General features: G+C 33.6%; 1 protein-coding gene across 1 annotated transcript; it reads left to right on the top strand.

Moving 5' to 3' along the window:
- Nucleotides 1–693: 693 nt before the first annotated feature.
- Nucleotides 694–7463, top strand: LOC126750212 (protein phosphatase inhibitor 2-like). The gene is made up of 4 exons (XM_050459756.1): nucleotides 694–840; nucleotides 1481–1648; nucleotides 6963–7082; nucleotides 7253–7463. The coding sequence occupies exons 1-4, from the start codon at nucleotides 752–754 to the stop codon at nucleotides 7374–7376; spliced, it is 501 nt and encodes a 166-aa protein (XP_050315713.1). The 5' UTR covers nucleotides 694–751; the 3' UTR covers nucleotides 7377–7463.
- Nucleotides 7464–23661: the final 16198 nt, after the last annotated feature.

The raw sequence follows: 23661 nt of genomic DNA on the forward strand, positions 1-23661 counted from the left end.
AATATTTTGATAATTAAAGAAGTTTTTAGGTTATTACAGGAGTGCTAAGGGGTTCTGTGGTTATTAAGGGTTCCAACTGGAGGTACATTAGACAGATTTTAATCGTTAACGTTATTTTTTTTAAGCTGTGCCCAAGGCTTCGTTCAGGACATAGATTAGAGAACTTTAAAATACTGTTGATTGTTAGCTCCGTTAAGTTAACATCATTATTATAATTAAATCTACAGAGTTAAAAAGCAATGACAATAGGCTTTTTAATAATAAAAAGTTAAATATAATGGTAATAACGGCATAACGTTTTATTAGAGGTTTTGCGAACGAAAAGGCACTCTAACTATAACAATCAAACATTAATGATGACGGGCCGAGAATACGTTATCCATGCTTTTAAACGTCTTGTTTACTTAAAGTATCATCGACTTAAAATAAATATTAATATATATATATATTAAAATAAACTAATAAAACATTTTACCTATTGGTTCGAAAAATCGAAAATTGTTCAATACGAAAGCAACCTCACGTAAATATAGTATCTATTACTCAAATAATAATCAATCAACGGTATCCGTTAAAAATAACGTTATAACAATTTTTACGTTAGAAGCACTGTAATTCTCTACAAAAGAAACGTTACTTTAACCACTCCCAACTAATAATTGACATTGACGTTAAACGGGTTATGACCTCCGATTGACAGTTATTGACAGTTCGTTAATTGACTATAGAATTTTTTTTTTCACAAGAGAGTATGTCAGAAAATTTACAAAAAAGGCCCGCAAAGGGCATTTTAAAAAATTCCAGTAGTTTCGATAAGCAGGAACAAGCGCCGTCGGCCAAGTAAGTCCCGTTAAAACGCCCGCGTCCATTTATAAAACAAGGGTTTCCACTCCCCTTTACTTGACTGGACTTCCAATAATAAATATTTTGATCTAAAATTTTATTTGGGAAACACCACCAAAATAATGAGTCAGATTGGTTAGATCACTCTTTTTATGTGATTGAAACGCTTTAATAAGCCGCTATTTAAGTCAGTGAGTAACTTCTGAGACATTCTTTTTTTTTAAGTTTGTTTTTAAGGTGACACCTACAGTGTGTGACCTATTTCAATTATAGAACCCAGCATTCCTATGCTGGATCTCATATTCATTACATATGTGTTATATTGCTTAATCTAATGTTTATAGCTCCATTTTATTAGGATTAAATACAATAAATGATTCCTTGAATGCAATAGGTCACTCACACCCTTGTATCTTTTATGTACATTTTAGAAAAAAACATGTTTTGTTTGAAAATATAATTATTTTATCAACAACAATAACTCATTAATTAAGTTTCCATTGAAAAATCATTAAAAAACTTAAGAGATACCATAATCAGTTGCAGTAAACTTAAATGCTCATTATCCATTTTTAATTATCTAAATTGCACAAATATTGAGAAACTTGATTGGACTTAACTATCTGAATATTTGTAGAAGAACAAAAGAAACAAAATGGGATGAAATGAACATTATCGCCACATACCATCCTCCGGGAAAAGACTATGGACACATGAAAATTGATGAACCGAAAACCCCTTACAATTATGATGTAGATATGCTAGATAATGTTGACGGACTAAATCCAGAAGATTTGGCTAAAAGGTAAATGAATATTTCAATCTGAACAGACACTATTTTTTTGTATATTTTCTCATCATGTTTTCTAGTACAGGTTTCTAAAAACATGACTTGTGTATAGCCATAGACTGTAAACCCTTAAACATTTTTTCTAGGACGGACATTAAAAGACTTCTTTATAATGTGAAGCATATTATCAAACTTTTTTATGCATTTTTTCTTCTAAATTTCTAAAACAAATTACTGAGATCAATCAGTTTATTTTAGAAAACATTTATATACAAAAATTCCACTCCAAGTTTGCACTTTCTTTGGCATCTACTTACATAATTTATCTCTGTAACAATGCAATTTAGCTGTAACAATGCAACTAGTGATGAAGTAGATTATGTAGAATTAATCCTCTGTGATGATACCACCATCTACTTTTATGAGGAATATATGATTATTGAGAGGTGGTGTGGGACACTTATGAAAGGTTGGAAATTTAGCTTGTGACTACTAAGTTGCCCCTAAATTCTTTTTAATTGTAATTTACATTTATAAGGACTACAAGTTTATGATTATACCAGGTAAGAAAATTGTTATGTTTATATGATTTAATTGGAAGAAAAGTATCATACCCAGTATAAACTAAATTTATAAAACCGTTCACAAGTGATGTTTATGCTATCTATGTTAAGAATTCCATTCCAATTCTGATATGCAAAAAAGTCATTTAACTTAACTCTACATAGTTAGCATTTCTAAAGTTATAATATTGAATATCAAATTTTAAAGGATACCTAATCCAAATTAACATTTACATTAAGGTTATATGAAATATGATGACATTGGAGAACACAAGTCAAGGAAACTGGAGAACAAAATATATTGTGTCTATTAGGAATCCTATTTACTTGCCCAAGATTTAAGTAAGAAAAATATTAATATTGATAATTGTAGTTTTATTGAACCATACAGGATAAGCTTTACTTACACTTACTTTTGGAACATGTTATTTAACTTGTGAGTTTTAAATCTTTATTTAATCCTGAGCAATTTGGATTTATAAAAGGCAGATCTACTGATGCTTATTTGGTGCTGTATGTCAACTACCTCTACCGCAGCTTGGAGAAGGGACTTCAGGTTGACTCAATATATACAGATTTTTTCAAGGCTTTTGATAGGGTTAACCATGGGGTGCTCTTGCAGAAGCTTAGGGCTTTAGGTAGTGTGGGACCTCTTCTTCAGTGGACCTCGGGATTCATCAGAGGTGGAAGCCAGATTGTTAATCTTGGAGGTATATATTCCTCTGAAATGTTGGTGCCTTATGGGGTGCCACAGGGCTCTCACTCAGGCCCTGTTTTGTTTTGCCTCTTTTTGATTGATTTAGTTGAAAACTCGAAAATTGTCGTGTGCTAATGTTTGCTGATGATGTGAAGCTATCACATCCCTTTCCGATGCTGTGCTCCTGAAAAAAGACCTTTGATTGGTGCCACTTGAATAGAATGTCCTTTAATATCAATAAGTGCCATAAGATTACTTTTTCTAAGCAAAGAAACCTTATTGCTGTTCTTTATAAAATAAATAATCTAGCAATTGGTGTCAAAACAGAGGTTTCTGACTTAGGAATATTTATTGACTCCAGGTTGTCTTTTAAAAGTCACATCAATCAGGTGACTGGTAGGGCAATGAAAATGCTGGGTTTTATCCAACGGTCTACAACTGATTTGTCTTTGTTTACTTTTAGATTATTTTATTGCTCTCTTGTTAGGCCCATCTAGGAGTATGGCTCAATTGTGTGGTCCTCGTAACAATATGCCGTCGGCAATATTGCCTGATGGCAATATTTCCATTATGGGAATATTCCCAGAAAACTGCCCAGGATCTATTTAACTTTCCAAAACCGGGAATTTCCATAGCGACAATATTGCCAAAATGATGGGAATGTTACCACAATTCTGGGAATATTATTGGCAATATTGCCCACATTTTATTTGTGCATTCGCGTGGCGGGAACGTGAATCGTGATTATGTCGGACCAATCGAAAGGAATCGTGTCGCGGACGTGCGTCGTCGGCGTCGTCATCCCCATGAAATAGATTGGTTTCGGATCGGGATTGGCTCTAGTGCCACTGACTGCTAGTTTATAAGTTATTTATTTGTTTTGTACGCTAAGGTGTGCTAAATTTGTGTAGAAAAATATAATAAGGGTTAATTATGAAGCCAAAAAGTGATTTTTGGAAGTTTTTTTTAGAAAAAACATGCAATAATAAGCCTGTGTACGAATGTAAATATTGTGGCAAGATTTATACATATAAAAATGCCACCAAATTTACAAGGCATATTAAGAAATGCATTAAGGGCCCTATTATGCTGAAGAATAAACTGTCTGAGAAATCTAACTCAAACTCGGTGGGAATGGTGGGATTGGCCAAATTGAATTATTCTTCAGCTGGCGCAAGTGTTAATGTTGGATGTTCAGAACAAGAACCAGAAAGCATCGACCTTGATATGCCTATGATTGAAGTAAATGAGGAAAGTAACAGTTTAAGTTGCGCCAGTTCCGCAGGTTCCGCTTCAATAGCAATGCTTGAGTCTAAGTCTGCGAAGATGTCCATTGTCCATGTCTGTTTCAAAATTCTTTGACACCATGAATACTAAAGAACAGGTATTTTTATAAATATATATATATATACAGGTTGTCCCGAAACGGTTTTATGTCTGATATGATTTATAGATTTAAAATATCTGATGTTTAATATTTTTGTCTCTAATTGTTTCAGGCACAAACTGACACACTATTGGCAAGGGCCCTCTATGCAACAGGCTTATCTTTCTCACTTTTTGAACACCCATTATGGGAAGCACTATTTCATAAATTACGACCTGCATATAAGCTACCAACCAGAAAAGTTTTGTCGACAACTCTTTTGGAGAAAGAATTTTTGTTAGTTAAAGAACAAGTCGAGAAAAACATAGAATCACCCGTTAATCTGAATTTAGCATTGGATGAATGGTCTAACATTAGGAATGAAGGGATCTTAAATTTTATTGTGTATACACCCAATCCATATTTTTATTCTTTTGTTGAAACTAAGAGGAACAGACATACTTCTAAATATTTACTGTCCGAAATAGTTGAGATTATAGAAAAACTAGGGCCTGAAAAATTTCTAGTGCTTATTTCAGACAATGCTTCCAATATGTTAAAATGTGGAAGACTTCTCAATAAAAAGTACTCTCACATAATATGGATAGGTTGTATGGCTCACACTCTCCACTTGATAATTAACGACATTTTACAATGTGAAACGGCTAAAAAATTGTTTAATTGTTGTGTGGAAATCATAAAAACCATAAGAAATTTACAGTTGTTTACAGCGGAATTTAAACAACTAAACATTGAAAAAAGTATACAATCCTCTTTACATTTGCCAGTGAAAACGCGCTGGGGAAGTTACTTGGAGTGTCTAAATAGTTTAGTCATTACAAAATGTATATTACAAACAATGGCAATAAACGAAGATGCCATAAAGACTTTCACAAATCATAAACAAACTTTACTCGATGATCAGTTTTGGTCAGATTTAGAAAACTTTCGCAGTCTTTTGAAACCAATTGTACATTGGATTACGTATTTAGAAGGTGACTACAACACCATTCACGTAGTCCATTCGGCATTTTTAGAAATAGAAAAAACCTGGAACAGTTTTTACCTTTGACATTCCGTACCACTGAAGCTGGTTTAATTACGCAAAAATTCAAAGATAGAAGACTACCCGCTTTAAAACCTATTCATTTAGCAGCTTGCCTGTTGGATCCCAGGAGCCAAGGATTAATAATGTCAGCACAAAAGAACAAATTGAGGGTTTATGAATAGGTCAAAATATGAACACCATCGATGATCAAAATGTAGAATTTGGTATGTACAGACTTTGGGGAAAAGAGTTTGTTTGGAAAACTGTTGAAAAAAAAAAGCTCAGTGCTTTGGTATGGTGGAAAACCTTTTATCAAAATACTGAGTTGGGAAAACTTGCAATAGGAATTTTGAGTGTAACTTCTACATCTGCCTCTATGGAAAGGTCATTTTCTACGTTTTCGTTTATTCATGATAAAAAAAGGCATAAATTAAATACCAACAGAGCGGGAAAATTATGTTATATAGCCCATAATTGGAAACTTATGCACAGATTGAAGGCGCCCACAACCAAGAAGACCGAGTTACTCAAAAATACAACTGGTAACACTTAATCAGATTTGGTGAAAAATATAGCAACTCCATCTTCTTCTAGAACCATAGGCACTATTCATGTAAGTGAAGAAGTTGACGATCACAGTGACAGTGATACAATTACAAATAGTTATTCTACTACCTCTCCATCATCATGCTCCTACATATCAGAGTCTGAGTTTGAAGCAGAATCGGATATTGACTTTTATGGTTTCGATGCAGCAAATACCTCAACACCGTGATTTTATACAGTTAGGACTATTTTTGGGAGAGAATAAATGTTTTAAGTTACATAACATTTATAGGAATAGAATATGCAGTTTGTTTAATATTTTTTTTATAAGTTTTTGTTCATTTGTTTTACGTATAATAAATAATTTTTGAATAAATCATTAATTTTTTTGGTCTTGTTTTTAACATAGTATTTAAGTAAGCGAATTTGAGCCTCACATATTAAATTGCCCTAAGTTGCACTTTAAGGCAATATTGCTTCTAATATTGCCCTCAATCTAAATTGCTGGCAATGGCACATTGTTAGGTCCCCGTCATATAACTGCTACATTGAGCAGATTGAAAAATTTCAAAATAAATTTTTAAGGGTGGCTGCAGTATTACAGGAGACAGGAGTATTACTATCAGTGAGAGTTTAGAGTCATGAAGAACATTACATGTTTTAAATGCTACTATAGATTGTCCCGAGTTATTGTCTCTTTTTAAACTTAGGGTGCCTTCCAGATTGAATAGACAATCAGAAATATTTTCAGTTCCATTCCACCATACCAATTATGGTATTAATGAGCCAATTACACGAATGGCTCGAAGTGCTAATGGTCTGTTAGGACAGATAGGCTTTTTTGACTCTGGGATTACATCTTTTAAGGGGCAGTTAAAGAATATTATTTTATAGGGGCTTTGATTAATTAACTCATCTACACCTTTCATTGATTTATAGATAGTTTTGTATCTGAATATATATTATGTTTGTATGGGTATGCTATGTAACACTTTTGTAAATGAATTCGGTAAATAAATAAATATATATATAATATTTTAAATTTCAATGTGAGCAATTTGTTGCTGAAAACTTTTAATAAATCCACATTAATTGAATTGGCTCTCCAGGATGCAAATAGCAGCAGAAAAGCCACCAAAGGTCCTAGAACCTGAATCAGATAGTTCAGATGAAGAAGAACAACTAACGGAGGAGGAAAAAACGAAACGGCGAGAGTTTGAACTAAAAAGGTACCTAGTTATTTAAATAAAATCTTAAAGTTAGATATTCAAGTGGCTCTCAAAGCATTTTAATGGAAGTTGCTATGGAAGATGAATAACTAAATCTTTTTATAGAGGTTTAGACCCCCAAGCAAAAGTTTTTTTTATTATATAGGGACTAATAAAATAATAAATTTTAGAAAAAAACACTACAATGAATTCCATGCACTGCAGTTGGCCAAAAAACTCCTTGAAGAGGAGGAAGAGGACGACGAGGTGGAGGGAGGCAGTTCAGACAAAAGTAACAAAAGTGATAAAGTCTAATTAAAGTTAAGTACGTAAATTAGACATTCACCAAAATATGTTGTATGGACGGTTATACAAGCATTAAATGCTTGGGTTTCAGACTAATATCTTGGTTTTTATTTCTTATGAGAAGGCATGCATTTAAATTATTAAGGAATCCGAAAATAAAAAAAAATATGTCAACTTTTTAATTATTTTGAATGGTAGTTAGGGTTAAATGAGCGGCGTGTTGGTAGAACTATGAATTACAAAGTCGAAGTTTGTAGTGTCTTATACTAAATTAAAATGAATAATGAGTCAATTTTATTGGATGATAATTTATTAGGAAGTCTTAGCATCCCAGTAATAAAGTTTTATGTTGGTGGCTATTGTTAAGTTGTCAACAACAGTAAAGGGCTGCTAATGGGTGCCTTTTTATTAAGTCTATAACAGCCTAAAATTTATAAATTATTAGTCATTCAGAGATTTTTGGCTTTTAGATGTAAAATTAGATTATTATTAAGTGTAATAAATTTGCTAAATCATTTTCATGCAGTCTTAACAAATATTTGTAATAACATATTTGGCTGTGCATACATTTAGCTATTATTATACATTTTTACGTGAGAATTATTTATTAATTTAAGAGCATTGAAATGTATTATTTATGGACGTAGATTGTGGTAATTTTAATTCAACATTTATTCGTTTCTGTTGATAAGATTTTCCGGTTTGGCTGATCCTTTTTTTAAAAAGTAATTGGCAAAAATAAAATATTTTCTTTTTATAACAGCCAGTTGAAATCCCACCATCTGTATATTTAGCTTATTATATTTTATTTATTATATAATTTTCTTTTTTTTTATAATAAGTTTAATAGGCAATTTTTAATAAAAAGTACAATAATTTTAATAAACAGTTTATTGTAACAGAATGAATATATAGTTAATTTAAAAGAAATATTTGTTTTTTTTACTCAACCTTTGTCTTAATATTATTATTAGTCTCCCAATATATCAAAATAAACAAATAATAATGAATTAATTAAAAATTGTATAACTTTCATTTAGAATTTTTGTTCAGGCTCACTTTCAAACAATTTGATACTGGACATTAAGGGTCAAATTCAATCAGAACTTGACAATCCTTCTAGTACCAAGAATTTAACAGTACCTGATGTTAAAGAGTTTTTTGTGACAAGTAATCCTGATGTCAATGTATGCAGAAAGCAGGTCCTGGTGTTTGGTGATCAGACTGCAAGAGGTGTAGCCTCTGGGATGACACATTCTTTGGACTCTAAGATCTATTCTATTAACGGTGAAGTTCACTCCAACTATACTTTATCCCAGATGGCAAACCGTATATTTGAATTAACCACTGACTATGTTAGTACGGATAATATTATTGTTTGCTTAGATGTAGGATCAACTTATTTTGACTGTCACTCCTTTTATGGTTTACTTTGTTTGGGTAAATTCACTAATTTAACTTTAAGCTTAACTTACGATGATACAAATAAATTTAATTATTTTCATGTGGTATCTATTTGTAAGAGATTTCTTAAGTCCCAAAGGGCTTCAGTAAGAATTTTCAGCAATAATTCTCAAAATAATAAATTTAGAATCAGTAAGAGTGCTCTTTGTGTTCGTCTGGTTTTGTTTGTTACTGTAAGTTATGCGTTAAAAAGAAATTTTGTACTCTCCCCCGTTCCATTATCTAATATTAATTTTGATAAGCATTCCAGTGGCTCTAACTCTGATAGTTCTCCTCTTAGTCTTAACTCTACTTCAGCTGATACGTTGGTTAATTCTTCTTTTTTAGGGTAGGCAACTTTGACGCATGCATTTCTATTATGCTTTTGAATATTCAATCACTGCGCGGTAAATCTGATGATTTGTATATACTTTTAGACAGTTTAAATTTTCCAAACATTGTCTTACTTACTGAGCACTGGTTGAGAAATGAGGAACCAATTTCCCTTCCTGGCTACTCTGTAGCTTCCAAATTCTGTAGGGCTGGCCTTGGATATGGTGGCACTGTGGCTCTTGTGCATCAATGTTTTTGCGACGGCTTTGTTGGTTTTGGCGATTTTGATGATCTTAGTGTACAAAAGGAGTTTGAATTCTCAATTGTTTATTCTGGTAAAGCCAATTATTATATTGTGTGTATGCATCGTTCCCCAAATAGTAGTATAAGTACTTTTTTAGATAGGCTTGAACAATTCCTTTTAAAATTTTCTCCTAAAAATACTATAATTCTTACTGGCGATCTTAATATAGATTTTGAAGATGGGGAGAATAGGGCTACATTGGATTTAATTAATTTGCTTTCTTCTTTTAATATTTCTATGCATGTTAACAGCCCTACGCGTGTAACAGGTACCACATCAACAACCATTGACTATGTTGCCTCCAATATACAGGAGAATGTAATTTGTAATGTATTTGATCCAGCTTTGTCTGATCATAATGCCATCCTGGCTCAGGTGCCATTCAGAAAAAGATACAAATCCAGAGGTTTGGGTAGAATTTACAGCACAAGGAACTTCCGGTCTTTTGACGCAGGATGTCGATCTTTTATTTGGGACTCAATATTTTGTGAGCAGGATGCTCTTGCTTCATTTCACGCATCTCTTTCAAAGTTAGTTGATAGATACTTTCCCGTTCACCCATTAAAAAATCGATTTAGGGACCGGAAAAGATGGTTAACTCCTGGTATTCGCATTTCCGGTCGTAATCTTAGATTTTTTGGTATTTTAAAAAAGTTCTACCCGATAAATAATTTTGTATTGTCGCTATTCTCGAGATATCGAAAAGTTTACCGAAAAGTTGTGTGTGAAGCGAAAAGACTCTATTATTCCAAACGTTTGAAATATTCCTCCAATGAGCAACGCGAAGCGTGGTCAATTGTTAATGAGGTTGTGTCCAAGAGTAATGGCTCTCAAGAAGTGCGGATTGATTCTGACATATTAAATAAGTACTTTTGTTCGGTTGCTGATATCCTCACAAAGGGTCTCTCTTCCACTTATGACCCTCTCAAATTTTTACCTACCACTAGTGGAAACTCATTTTACCTCAGCCCCACTATTCCCAGGGAGATTTTTTGCACTATAGGATCGATGAAAAAGAAAAGGGCATCTAGTGACGATGGTATTTCAGTGAATTTATTGGGAAAACTTCCTTTGAGTGCTATTCAGGCTCTTTCTGATGCTATTAATATTTCATTTCAGTTGGGCACATTTCCTCTTTGCCTAAAATTAGCAAAAATTTTGCCTCTTTATAAGGGTGGTGATCGTTCTAGTCCATCCAACTATAGGCCGATTTCAATTTTGTCTACTTTATCTAAGTTAATTGAAAGACTTATGAAGGATCGTCTTTTAAGGTTTTTTCTGGGGGAAGGGGTTCTTCGAGATGAACAATTTGGTTTTCTATCAGGGAAAAGCACCTCTGACGCTATGTTTGATTTCTTGTCCAAACTTCTCCAGGGTGTTAATGGAAGAGAGGCGACTGCGGCGGTGTTCTGTGACTTGTCCAAAGCTTTTGATTGTGTGAGTCATAGGATACTGCTTCAGAAGCTTTCTGCTTATGGAGTTAGGGGTGTTGCACTGAAGTGGTTTGAGTGCTATTTGTCTGGTCGCGAGCAGTCTGTGTACCTTAATGGTGACTTTTCTGGTAGGGAGTCTGTGGATTGTGGTGTTCCACAGGGGTCAGTTCTTGGTCCCCTTCTATTTCTTGTATACATTAATGATCTTATTACTCTTAGCATATGTGGACATTTTACATTGTTTGCTGACGACACAACGGTTTTATGGTCGAATAAAGATCCCAAGCAGCTTGTCAGAGATGTTGCAGCCGATCTCCTGAAATTAAAGCAATGGTGTGATTCCAATCAACTTTGCTTAAATATGTCAAAGTCCCACATTATTGGTTTCAATTTTCAAGCTGAGAGTCTTGATTTTGGTGAGAACGCATTGGACATGGTAGACAATTCTGCATTTCTTGGTTTAGTCATTGATCAAGATTTAAAGTTTTCTGACCATATAATAAAGTTAAATAAAAAACTTGCTTCTGGCTGCTTCTCTGTTAGGGCAACCGTTCATGAACTGGGGAGAGATGTTGCTCGTGATGTGTACTTTGCTTTGTTCGAGTCGCATTTAAGGTATGCTCTTCCATTTTGGGGTGCATGTTCAAATTATCTGTTTCAGTCTGTTTTTGTGCTGCAAAAGAGGGCTGTCAGAAGTTTATTTAGGGCCCATTCTAGAATGCATTGTGGTAATCTTTTCAAAGAGAGCCGTATTTTGACCCTACCATCATTATTTATTTTGGAAACTGCATGTTTAATATTCAAAAATAAGAACAGTTTTCCAATCCGACATCACAGTTATCATACCAGACAGATTAATAATATTCCCCTTCCTATTCCTCATTTTACATCTATCAAAGATTCATTTATATATCGCGGTTTAATGATTTATAATCACATTAGCGTGGAATTAAGAAGTGTTCAGTCTTTGCGCCAGTTTCGTTGTAAACTGAAGTCATATTTGCTTCTAAAAGCCTTTTATTCGATTGAAGACTTTTTTAAGGCTGAGGATGTTGTGTAGTAGATGCTAAGCTTTTAATCTGTTAATTTTAATTTTGAACATACCTTTATGTGTCCCTTTATCTCTGCTACCTTTGTCTACATGCATGTATTTTATTTTATAAAGATTTTGTTTGTAACATTTTCTCTTGCATTTTTTTTTTAGGCATTTTATATGTTGTATAAATTTTTTATATTTGTTTTGTAAAATCTGATTTGATTGTATTTATTTTCTGAAGCTTTGTCAATAAAATTCGTGTACATGTACCAAACTTTCGACAATAAAGTACTTGAAAAAAAAAAAAAAAATTGCAATGATCTTATACGAAATGGATAATTTTCACTAATTCCGTTGTTTTTTAAAAGTTCTTATGTAGTATACCCCTTTTTTTACAATTTATACTTCCATAAACCTTAAACTATTAGCAAGTTGCTACGAGCACCTTAAAGTGGTTTAGTGGAAATCGGTTTAACATATCGTCGTTGCCACTGCAATATCTGCTATGTGAATTTTTGGCCAATTTGACCTATTTGCCACACAGAAATATACGCTATGTTTTCTATAGAACGAAACTATGCCATGTGCATATTTCTCTACAGAAGACCGGCAAATATAAACTCCTGGACAAAATTATCGCACCACTAATTATTTTGTCAAGAAAATTTAAATAAAAATAAATATCAGTTAAAACAGTTATAATATCTTTTCTCGTATAAAAAGCAGAACTGGACAAAAACTATGTTTATGCTTTATCATGGAACATGCTGCTCGTGAGAAGTGAGAATACATCCGCAGGAAAGTTTTCATAATTTGATACGAGGAATGCTGCGAAGACTTCAAGCGGTCATTGCAGCTAGAGGTGGCAATACACGTTATTAAGTTGTTTTATTTTTGTATCAAAATTGAAGTTAGTCAAAATCGATGCTTTTCCTTGTATTGAATTTAGTTACTTAAATCTCGTTTTGTTAAATAGAATATAATTGTTTTTGTTAATTAATAATACATAGTTAACAATGCTTATAAGTTTGCTTATTTTTTTATCTTTATTAAAAAAAATCTCTAAAAATCAAGTGGCGATAATTTTGTCCAGGAGTTTAGTAATTTTATATAAATATGTAATTAATGCTATGTGCTAAGACTAACACATGACATAAATTTCTGCCAAGAATTTACCACATGACTGGAAAAAAATTGTCACAGCAGATATTACATAACCTCAAAAAGGCAAGTTCATTATTTTATTTAGTTTAATAACAATATTTAAGTTGGGGTTTAATTTGTGTTGTTGTGTTTCGCGATTAAACAAATAAAAAATGTGTTCTCGTGAAAAATTGATGGTAAAAATGGCTTTAAAAGATAATTACCGCAATTCTGTTAAGTTGGATGTTTAGTTATTTTGTTACTTTTAAATAATTTGGTTTTTGGGTCTTCTCTTTAAAGCATCAACTAGTAAGGCTTTTCGAACTGCTTATGACGTTTTATCGGATTCAGAAGATGATAGTGAACCTCTAAGCAAATTATTAAGAATCAAGGGCCCTAACAATGAGAGTAGTTGCAAGTCTCAAGCAGCTGCTCATAAAAATTTATCGGATGACAATGAACCATTACGCAACTATTATCAAAGAACCTTAATAAATCTAACCCTGAAGAATTAACTATCCGTAAGTAGTATTTTGTTGGTGTTTTTGTGGATATAAATTGCAATATAAAAGGCAACAAATTTAAAAATTATGTATCTGCTATTTTCCTACGTTATTGTCAAATTAAAGATAATTATTAACTTTACATTAGTACATTGTCATTATGTTTTTATGTTATAGATGTACATGAAACAACTTCTGAGGTAGTCAATGCAGATGCTCAACCGACTGTATTATTTGAGGTCCCAGTTAATGAAAATTTTATGTTGTCTCCTGATGTACTACATGAAATGAGAGATTTTATGAAATGTAGATGCTGTCATAGTGAAACATCTAGAAAAAAGACAAGCAAGAGTTTTCTGTGTCATCAAATAACGGAAGAACTAAGAAAAAAAGCATTCGATTATTTTTGGAGTTTGCCAAGCTGGGTTTCAAGAAAATCTTACCTTAGAGGTTTAGTTTCGACCACAGATATAAAAAGAAGGAGAAAGGAAAATAGCAATAAAACAGACAATCGCAAAAAACAGTCTCATTCTTGTTATCTCCCACTAGAAACTGGTAACATCTTGTTTATTTTAGTAAAATGACCATTTCTTATTCGTTCTGTTGTTTCAGGTGAAAAAGTGTTAGTATGCAGAACAATGCTACTTCATGCTTTCAATTTGGGACGAAATATGTTTGAACGATGGACCAGCAATTTTCATCAAACCGAAGACTCAAGCAATAACCGAGAAGATATAGACAGTGAAGAAAACTCGGATGAAAATTATGTTGCAAATCAGGCTAAATCACATGTATGAAAATGCAAGCCCGTCAGTGGTTGAAAGACTTACCAAAGGTCCCGAGCCATTATTGTCGGAGCTCTTCTACAAAAATGTACCTTGAATCTGTATTTAGATCAACCCTCCATATTTATAAAGTGTACGTTAATTTTTGCACAGAAAAGAACACAAAACCAGTATCACGTACACTATATACAAATATCTTAAAATCTGAGAAAATTGCTATTCACAAACCTAGGAAGGATCAATGTGATCTATGTTGCTCGTGGAATACAGGTAATGTCCCAAAATGTATACAATGACCACTTAAGGAAGAAAAACGAGGCTGAGCAAGCTAAAAAAAGCGCAAAAGAATCTGCCTCGAATGAAAAGCTAATTGTAACAATGGACTTGCAAAGTGTCCTTTTGGCGCCAAAGTTGGAAGCGTCTGCAGTATATTACAAACAGAAATTGCAAATCCATAATTTTACAGTTTACGCACTTAACGACAAAAGTGTGGATCTTTACGTTTGGCACGAAAGCAATGGCGGTGTGACTTCAAACGAATTTACAACGTGCCTTGTTCATTACATCGAAAATGCTATTCAACAGAAAACTTACAAGCATGTTGTTCTGATATCCGATGGTTGCGGGTATCAGAACCGCAATAAGATTCTTTCTAGTGCCCTTAATAATTTAGCAAAAATTTAAATATTACCATAGAGCAGCTCATCTTAGAACGTGGGCATACAATGATGGAGGCTGACTCAGTTCATTCCTCGCTTGAGGCATACTTTAAGCCCCCAATTTATGCGCCATGTGACTATATCAGTCGAATGAGGCAGGCAAGAGACCATCATCCATACAGGGTACATAACTTAAACTTTACTTTTTTTGAAAAATACGATAATGTTAAAGGCAGTTTTGGTTCAATAAAACCTAGAAGAGACGCAAAAGTAACAGATATACATGGACTATTATATTTGCCGTCCGGCATCATGAAGTACAAATGAGGAGCAATCAGACAAAAACCGATAAATCCATTTTTTGGCTAAAACGAGTTTACCATTGAATCTTATTACATTCGGTCCGATACATCGACTGGCCATATCAGATTCAACGAAAACCCGATATATCCTATTTAAAATCGGCGCCAATGGCAACCAAATCAAGCAAAACAGGTTAAATCCATGAAAAAAGATATTTTTACTCTGTTTCATGCAAAATACGATAAATCCATGTCCAGCATATTTTTATTTTTAAAAGGTAGTTTTCTATTCTTGGCTCGAATAATAAATATTATTCACGGGTTACATTAGGTTTCTTGTCAAGACTAGTTTAGCGGGGAGAACTTTTTTTTACCTAAGATCAGTTTGTTCGTCACATCGTCAGTATTTCAAGGAACGTTGTGGTAGCAACATTACTGATTTTGGTATCAGTATTGTCGCATAAGTTTAGTCTTCGTTGCTTGTTTAATAGGGCGGGCGTTTAATAAAGTATTTACTTGGGTGGTTGTTAGGTTCGGTAGTTAGTTTTAGTAGTTTACTAGTTAAATTTAAAATTTAGCAGCTTCTTGAAAAAAATATGGAAGATGAAGAAAGGGAGATGGATATACCTGTCAAGGAAGGTAAAAATCTGTTAAATATTATTTAACACATGCATGTACATGTTTTGTTTTCTGTTAGGCAATATAGGTAGCCGCATCAAGGTTGCAAAAACGCCGATAAAAAGAAGATTACAGAAATGCCAGAAGTACATAGATAAAGATCCGGAATGACTAAGGTTTAAAAGGCCATGCAATCATAATACGCCAAGTTTTAAGTGCAACAGTGTTAAGTTAATTGATATTAAATTAATTCGCAAAAATGTTTATGATATTCCGGACAAATCGGTGCAAGACGTTAAATTTTGTCATATGCTTGCTGTTTCTTGTGCAACAAGAAAGCGTCCTAAGAAAGATGTACCTAAAAATCGTCTGCTTAATATTGCGTATTATTTAAAAACTAGAGAACAAAAAGCAGTCAGAGTGTGCCAAAAAATGTTTACATCGAGCCTAAGTGTTACAAAAGACCGAATTAACACTGACGCAAAAGTTATGCACCAGGGAGAAGTACCCAAAGAAAAACGCGGTGGTGATAAAGTGTCGCAAAAATCAGAAGAGAAGAAAACCAAAATAAGGGAATTTATCGGTAATCTAAAGGGGACCGAAAGTCATTACAACAGAAAGAAATCCCAAAGGATTTATTTATCATCCAATTTAAGTATTGCAAAACTACATAAGACATACAACTCAAAACATGACGAAGTGTACCAATCAAGTTTATCCATGTTTGCTAGAATCTTCTCTAGAGAATTTAACATCGGATTATCTTCGCCTGCTGCAGATGTCTGTTCCCTTTGTGTACGCCTTAAACATAATATCAGAAAAGAAAAGGACTCTAAGAAAAAGTCCGACCTTATGATTGAACGCCGTATTCATAAAAAAAAACCAGAAAATTCTCTTAGCCTTTGCTTCGATATGCAGCAGGTGCAACCTTTACCCCGGACCCCCATTTCGTACGCCTTCTACTCACATCAAGTTAGCTATTACGTATTCTGCTGCGTTGGAATGGCTTCTAAGGATCCTACGTTCTATATCTGGACAGAAGATCAGGCTGGACGAGGTTTAGTTGAAATTGGTTCTGCACTTTTGAAACACCTAGATACTCTAAACCTTGAGAATATTGAAGTATTAAGATTATTCTGCGACGGATGTGGGGGACAGAATAAGATCCCACATCGTTCATGCCCTTTACTATTGGCTGAAAGTTAAATCCCCCCCGGGACTTAAAGAAATATGGATGACGTTTCCTGTCAGAGGTCACAGTTTCCTTCCAGCCGATAGGGTCTTTGGCCGCGTGGAAAAGAGTGCGAAAAAATAGGACAGTGGTGAAAAAAGGAGAATATTGTGAGATATATTTCCAGTTTGGTAGTGTAAAACAACTAGGAATTGATTGGAAGTTGTATAATATTAAAGAGCTGCAGGGAAGTTTGAAAAAAGTTACAGGCATCACCGACTTTAAAAGGATACACTTACAGAAAACTAAAAAAAGGCAGAGAATATTGTAAAAGTTCAATGCCATCAAAATTACAAAGTAGTGCTTTTAAATGAAACTCCTCAACTTTTATTAAAAGCGCGAAAGACAGATCCATTTAATTTAAATGAACTTTCGCTGGGTCGTCCATTTCCTGACAAGAAGAAAAAAAGTTTAATTCGTTTAAGTTTGGTGCTGTATGGAAAGAAGAAGCAGACCTGACCTGGTACCTAAACTTATTAGCGAGCCTTTTCTTTGTTAAACATTATCAGGGTAGTAGCATTTATTTTTGTTTATTTAAAATTTTCTAAAATTACGGAAAAACTTTTAGGTAAAAAACATTTTCATTAAATTTGTTTGACTGCGCAATGTGTTTCTTTTTTTTTTAATAATTTTTAGAAGATAATATAAAAAATCTACGTTTGATTAGAGTTATTTTGGTTAGTACTGGGCAAGCAAAAGTAGACAAATCTGTTTCATTCAAGCAAAAACCGATAAATCCATTTTTTTTAATTGCAATAACTTTTTTATAAATAAACTGAAAAACTTAAAATTTTCTATTATAAAATGTTTATTATAGCACCTACCCAAAGCAAATTTAAATTACCAAAAAAACAGTTCGGATTTAGCACCATCGGTTTTTCGCGAATATCTCAAAATTGTTTTAAATTGATTTATCGGTTTTTGTCTGATTGCTCCTCAAATTGAAGCACAGCAATGATTGGATTGAATTCGAAAAACCTCGTCAAAGTCGCAATAAACTATAATTTACAGAGCTTCCGTCTGAACCGCAGCAACTACATTTAGCTCCAATAAAAATAACAAAGCAAAAATTTGAACACTTACAAGAACTAAAAAAAGTAATCGAACATGATTATCATGCCTTTTATGATTCTCTGCCGCATCTTTAAATACTATCTATGTATGTATTACATCATACCTCTAATAATTACAACGTAATTTTGAAATAATAAACTGGTTTCTAAACTCTTTTTATTGCTTTCTTTTAATTTTTATTGAGAAATACCAGCTGAGATGTGCCAGATGTGCATCTTGGTAAAAACGCAAAATATGACATGTTTAAAAAGTCAACTGCCAACATCTGCTATGTATATAGTAATGACAATCAATACCTGCTATGTGTAATTCAAAGTTCAATTTTTACTAACTATCAAAAAACCCTACTATATTTTCTGTTTTTTACTATCACAATATATTCTGAAATTGTTCTGCCAAAATTCCATTACCTTTATAAAATTTTAAACTTATAATTGTCACAACGGTCTAGTTTTCCCTTTCTACTACAAAAACAAGTTTTTTCACATAGCAGATATTGCCACATAACACATAAGATGTCACATCTTATGTGTTATGTGGATATTGCCGTGACAACGACGATATGTCGCATGAATTAGAGGTGAGTTGCTAAATAGCGACCTGCTATTTTATAACTGCTATCTTGTTTGAAATAATTGTAACTGCTATGAGTCCAAAAAAAAGCTGCTATTTTTGTAGCAGCTGTAATAGGAAAATAATCATGGGGACTAGCCGATTTTGGTTAGATTAACAAAACAGCGATGCGCGACCTGCGACTGTGACTGAACCATAGAGTAATTAAATGTATGTTTAATATTCATTTCTCTATGGACTGAACGGCGAGATGCTCCAATTTTCCACTATTTACGGATGTTTCGTATTTTTAGCAAGTTAACTGAAGAGAGTAAGCTTTATGATCGGAATTCAGCGGAACAGGAATTTGGGCCCTTTTGGCATTATTTTATATGGTGTGATTAAAAAAAAATTTGTTTTTTTGTTGTTTTTTTCAGATTAAAGCAAATTATTACAATTGTTGGTAGGAAAAGAGATAGGTGACAAGGAATGTCTAAATATTTAATATAAGTACATTTAATTTTGTTTGATTAAATACACCGATTTTATTATAATATTCCGATATATACCGATATTAGTACCGATGTGACGACGATGACTGTCGTAATTTATTTCTCTTAAGTTCTAAAGCCAGTTTTAACCAAACATAATATAATAATCGTATAAATCTAAAATTTAATTTTAAAAAAGTTTAAAAATTTTCAAATAAAATTTAAGTTAAAAAACTTGTGTAACCAATAGGGCCAAAAAACATTCTTTAAAAGAACAATCAAATATACCGTAAAATGGGGCTATTTGAGAATTTTTTTGAGGTTTTTGAGCGATATCTATAAGACAAAAGTAAGCTTGATCAATTTTGTAATGGCGTTGGAAAGACCTATGATAGAGGTATCTATTTCTTATATTTGACTAACGGCTTCCTCTTCTGGGAGCCGTAAAAAAATTTTTTTAGGGCCTTCTCAAATTGCCCCATAGGGTGGGGCTTTTTGAGAATATGGCTTAAAATTGCATAAATCATCATTTATCCACTGAAGGGGATATTTGGAAAACCAAAAAAACATTTTTAAAAAATACATTTCTTGCAACATTGCAAATTACAATTAAAATATGTACACAAAAAAACATAAAGTAGATAACTCTAAAAAATGATCAAACAAAAAAAAAAACAACTTAAAAATAACTCTGGTTTGAAGGTAACAAAGGTTTCTTGAAGGTTACAAATAGTGGTAACTATATGTTTATTTTATGTTTAGTTCTGAAAGATTATCCGAAAAGGTAAAAAATTGCCTGGTCCCTGAACCTTCAATCTTAGGAGGGCTAAGTATCATGATAATCATTTCGGTTGTTACCTCGTCTTCATCTAACTTAGGAGGAGATAAAAATCTTTCCGTTTTGGAGGATTTTTTTAAAAACGATGTTTTGAAAACCCGTTCCCCGTTTAGCAGGGTAACGGATTTTATTTGTCCTATATAACATTGGCTTGAAATTGTTGCCGTGTATCGAACAACTACCCAATCATTGACCTTAAGATTACTAAAGTTTATAAGAGGATGGTCATCATCGTCACTTATTTCTTGCTGATTTTCATCATCATGTTCTTCTGGTTGGATTTCTGTATCAGGTTTTTTCAAATTAAAACAGGGAAGGTCTTCATCGTCAATATTTTGTAGCTGGTCTTCTTCATCATCTGATGATTCGCACGAACTTATTTCAGAAACAGTTCTACTAGTAAACGGGTACAAATCAGATGTAGAAACACTTTTTCCTGCTTCTACAGTAAGCTTATTGCGACGCGGTGCTTTACGCTGCTCACAACTACCCATACGAATTTCTTTTAGGACATCCAAAACCGAGCTTGAAATGCTTGAATCTAAAATATTAGAATCTGTACCTGTGGTGGACGATGCAGGTAATCTTTCCTTTGGTTGCGCAGGATTTAGAGGGTGCATCCAGTTTTGGCACATCCGGAGATTAAATTTTGCCTTCCTTTGCCATTCTCTTCAATCTTGTTATGGAGCTGTGCAAGCAATCTAGGGAATACATCTTTTGAGAGTGTAGTCATTTTCCGCCCTTGGCCTTTCTTCCACGTTGTCAGAATTTCGCGCCAATATTTCTTAAGTGGAGAATAAAATGCGACGTCTAATGGCTGCATGACATGGGTCGCATTGCTTGGCAAACAAATAAATGCAATATCCATTTTCTCGCACGTTTTAAGGACGTCTTCGGAAAAGTGAGAAGATAAGTTGTCCCCAATGAGAGCCTAAAATGAAAATTAAATATGGGTAAAATTACTTAAACCTCTCTGTTATACCTACTCACCTTTTTTCCAGGTTTATTTTAAAAAAATGGAACTACCACAGTAAAAAACCAATTTCGAAAACAAGCGGAATCGAACCACCCGCTTTTAGACCTATTATATCTGGCACCTTTAGGGCCTCCCTCAGTCCATGAGTCCCAAAGATGCTCACCTTTATACACTACATAAACTGGTAATATCTGGCCATCAGCAGTACCAGCATACATTAAGCTTATGGCCGTTTTTGTCGAATTTATCACTCTTTCTGGGTACCTTGATCCTCTTTTATAAATATATTTCTTAGTGCCTGGGTAGTCGGTAAGGTTTGTTTCATCATAATTTATCATTAAACTAGGATTTACCGCTAATAAAGTATCTCGGGCATTATCAAAAAAATTATCGATAACTTCTGGTGAAAGTGAAGCTCTTTTAGTTGAAATATTGGATGATAGACGGTTTGATATGAGCTTTTCGTGTCGTTTAAGAAAAGCTAATGCCCAATCTCTACCAGGAAAGTTATCCTTCAAACGAACCTCCTGTACACCTTTTATCTCCAGGTTATTCTTCGCAAAAAGTCTTAGATCCAATATGTCAAAGGGAAATCCCCAAGCTGCCACAATATTTAGGTATTTCACAAACTGTTCCTCTTCTTCCTTGGAAAATATTGAAGGTCTTGTCTTCCCGGTTTTTCAAATATATTGGTCCCCCTAGCACGTCTGCTTATGGTGGCGATGGGCACTTTGAAATGCTCGGAGGCCTTAGCCAAAGTTAACCGCCCTTTTTTTACTTCTCCTATTGCTCTGGCTAAGGCTTTCTCTGAGTAATGCCTATATGGCACGTAATTTTTGCCATTTCTGACATGGCTAAATGTTTTTTTATAAGTGCGCACCATTATCTCATACCATTCTAAAAAAGCCAATTTCATTTGAAAGCAATTTCTAACAATTTTTAAATAGCCCCCATGCCTTCTCAAATAGCCCCCAGTCACTTCTCAAATTACCCCACTCCAGAAAATACTGAATAAAAAAAAACAAAAGAGTCCTAAAATGTTTATGTTACCAATACACCTTCCTAAAACCCCATACTTTTATTTGGATTAAGTGCCAATATCATACAATTAATCGGTTTAGATTTACAGAATAAAGTTAACCGCTTACCGTTCTTTCACCAAAAAACACGTGTTTTTCCTAATATTTTTACGCGCCAAAATAAAACAGCTACCTTTCGTCGATCTGCGCTCGAGTACGCGGTTGCGCATGTGTACTAATGGCCTTGCGTATTGTTATTAACTCTGTGGGCGTTGTTGCCGCTTTTAACATTTTTCGGATGAATTCTCAAATTACCCCTGATTTCCAGAATAGCCCCATTCTACGGTATTTAATTAGAATTATGCTATTAAACATTATGCATTACAAAACTATATTTGTGTTCTGTGCATTACACATACATAACGCACACATAATGCACATACGTAACGTGTCAAATAAAGCAGATATAATAACTGCTATTTAAATAGCAGCTACATTTAACTGCTTTTTCAGTTTAGCAGTAGCAATCTATATTTGTGTTCTGTGGTAGCAATAGCAACTGCTATACAAAAATAGTAGGTTTGACCCAGATCTAGCATGAATAAGCACCCGTAAACCACTTTAACAATCGTGAACGGGTTCTCAAATCAATTGAGGCTATAAGTGCAATATCGGACTAACCCACAAAAATTCAAAATCGGCTTTATTGTAGAATATTATCCGTCAAGTTAAAATCTTTTTATTGCACAGTGGACCAAACGACCTATTCATTTTCGTTACGAGATGGCAGCACTAAACTAGTTATTGAACTTTATTATTGATAAAAGTTTAAAGAAGCGAAGTGGACTATCCTCAGTTAGCCCACTGTGCTGCTAAAAGTAAGAAGTTTGTGTGCTAGAGACACCCTAAAAAAACACTAAACTGTCAGAAAGTGGAAACGCAACGGTCATCGGTTTTGATCTAATGAAGACTCGTCCTACGCCTGTACTTACCACAGGCATTTGTTACTATAAAAGGCAGTTATGGACTTACTGCTTTAATATACATGAAATGGGAACCAATAATTCGTTCATGTTTGTATGGAATGAAAGTATTGCTTCCAAGAGGCCGCAAGTTGTGGGTTCTTGTATTTTATATTACATAAAAAAATTTGTTAGATCGAAAAGATTTATTATGTATTCTGACCAATGTGGTGGTCAGAATCGCAATTAAAATGTCATTGATATGTAACTATATTACTGCATCTCCATTATTTACTATGGAAGAAATAGATCATAAAATCCTTGTAAGTGGTCATTCCTATTTACCATGCGACAAAGATTTCGGAATCGTAGAAAAAGAAAAGAAATTCCATCCACATGTCTTTATACCTCAAGACTGGCATACAGTCATAAGACATGCTAGAAAAAAACCCTTTACCATAATAGAAATGGATAAGTCAAGATTTTTTTCCACTAAGGAACTTGAAAGTAACATAATAAACAGAAAAGTATCTGAAACAAAAACAATGGTGGAGTGGCTCAAAATCCAATGGTTAAGGTTTAGAAAAGATTA

The sequence above is a fragment of the Anthonomus grandis genome, chromosome 2 (genome assembly GCF_022605725.1).
Source record: "Anthonomus grandis grandis chromosome 2, icAntGran1.3, whole genome shotgun sequence".
In the NCBI taxonomy this organism is placed as follows: Eukaryota; Metazoa; Arthropoda; class Insecta; order Coleoptera; family Curculionidae; genus Anthonomus; species Anthonomus grandis.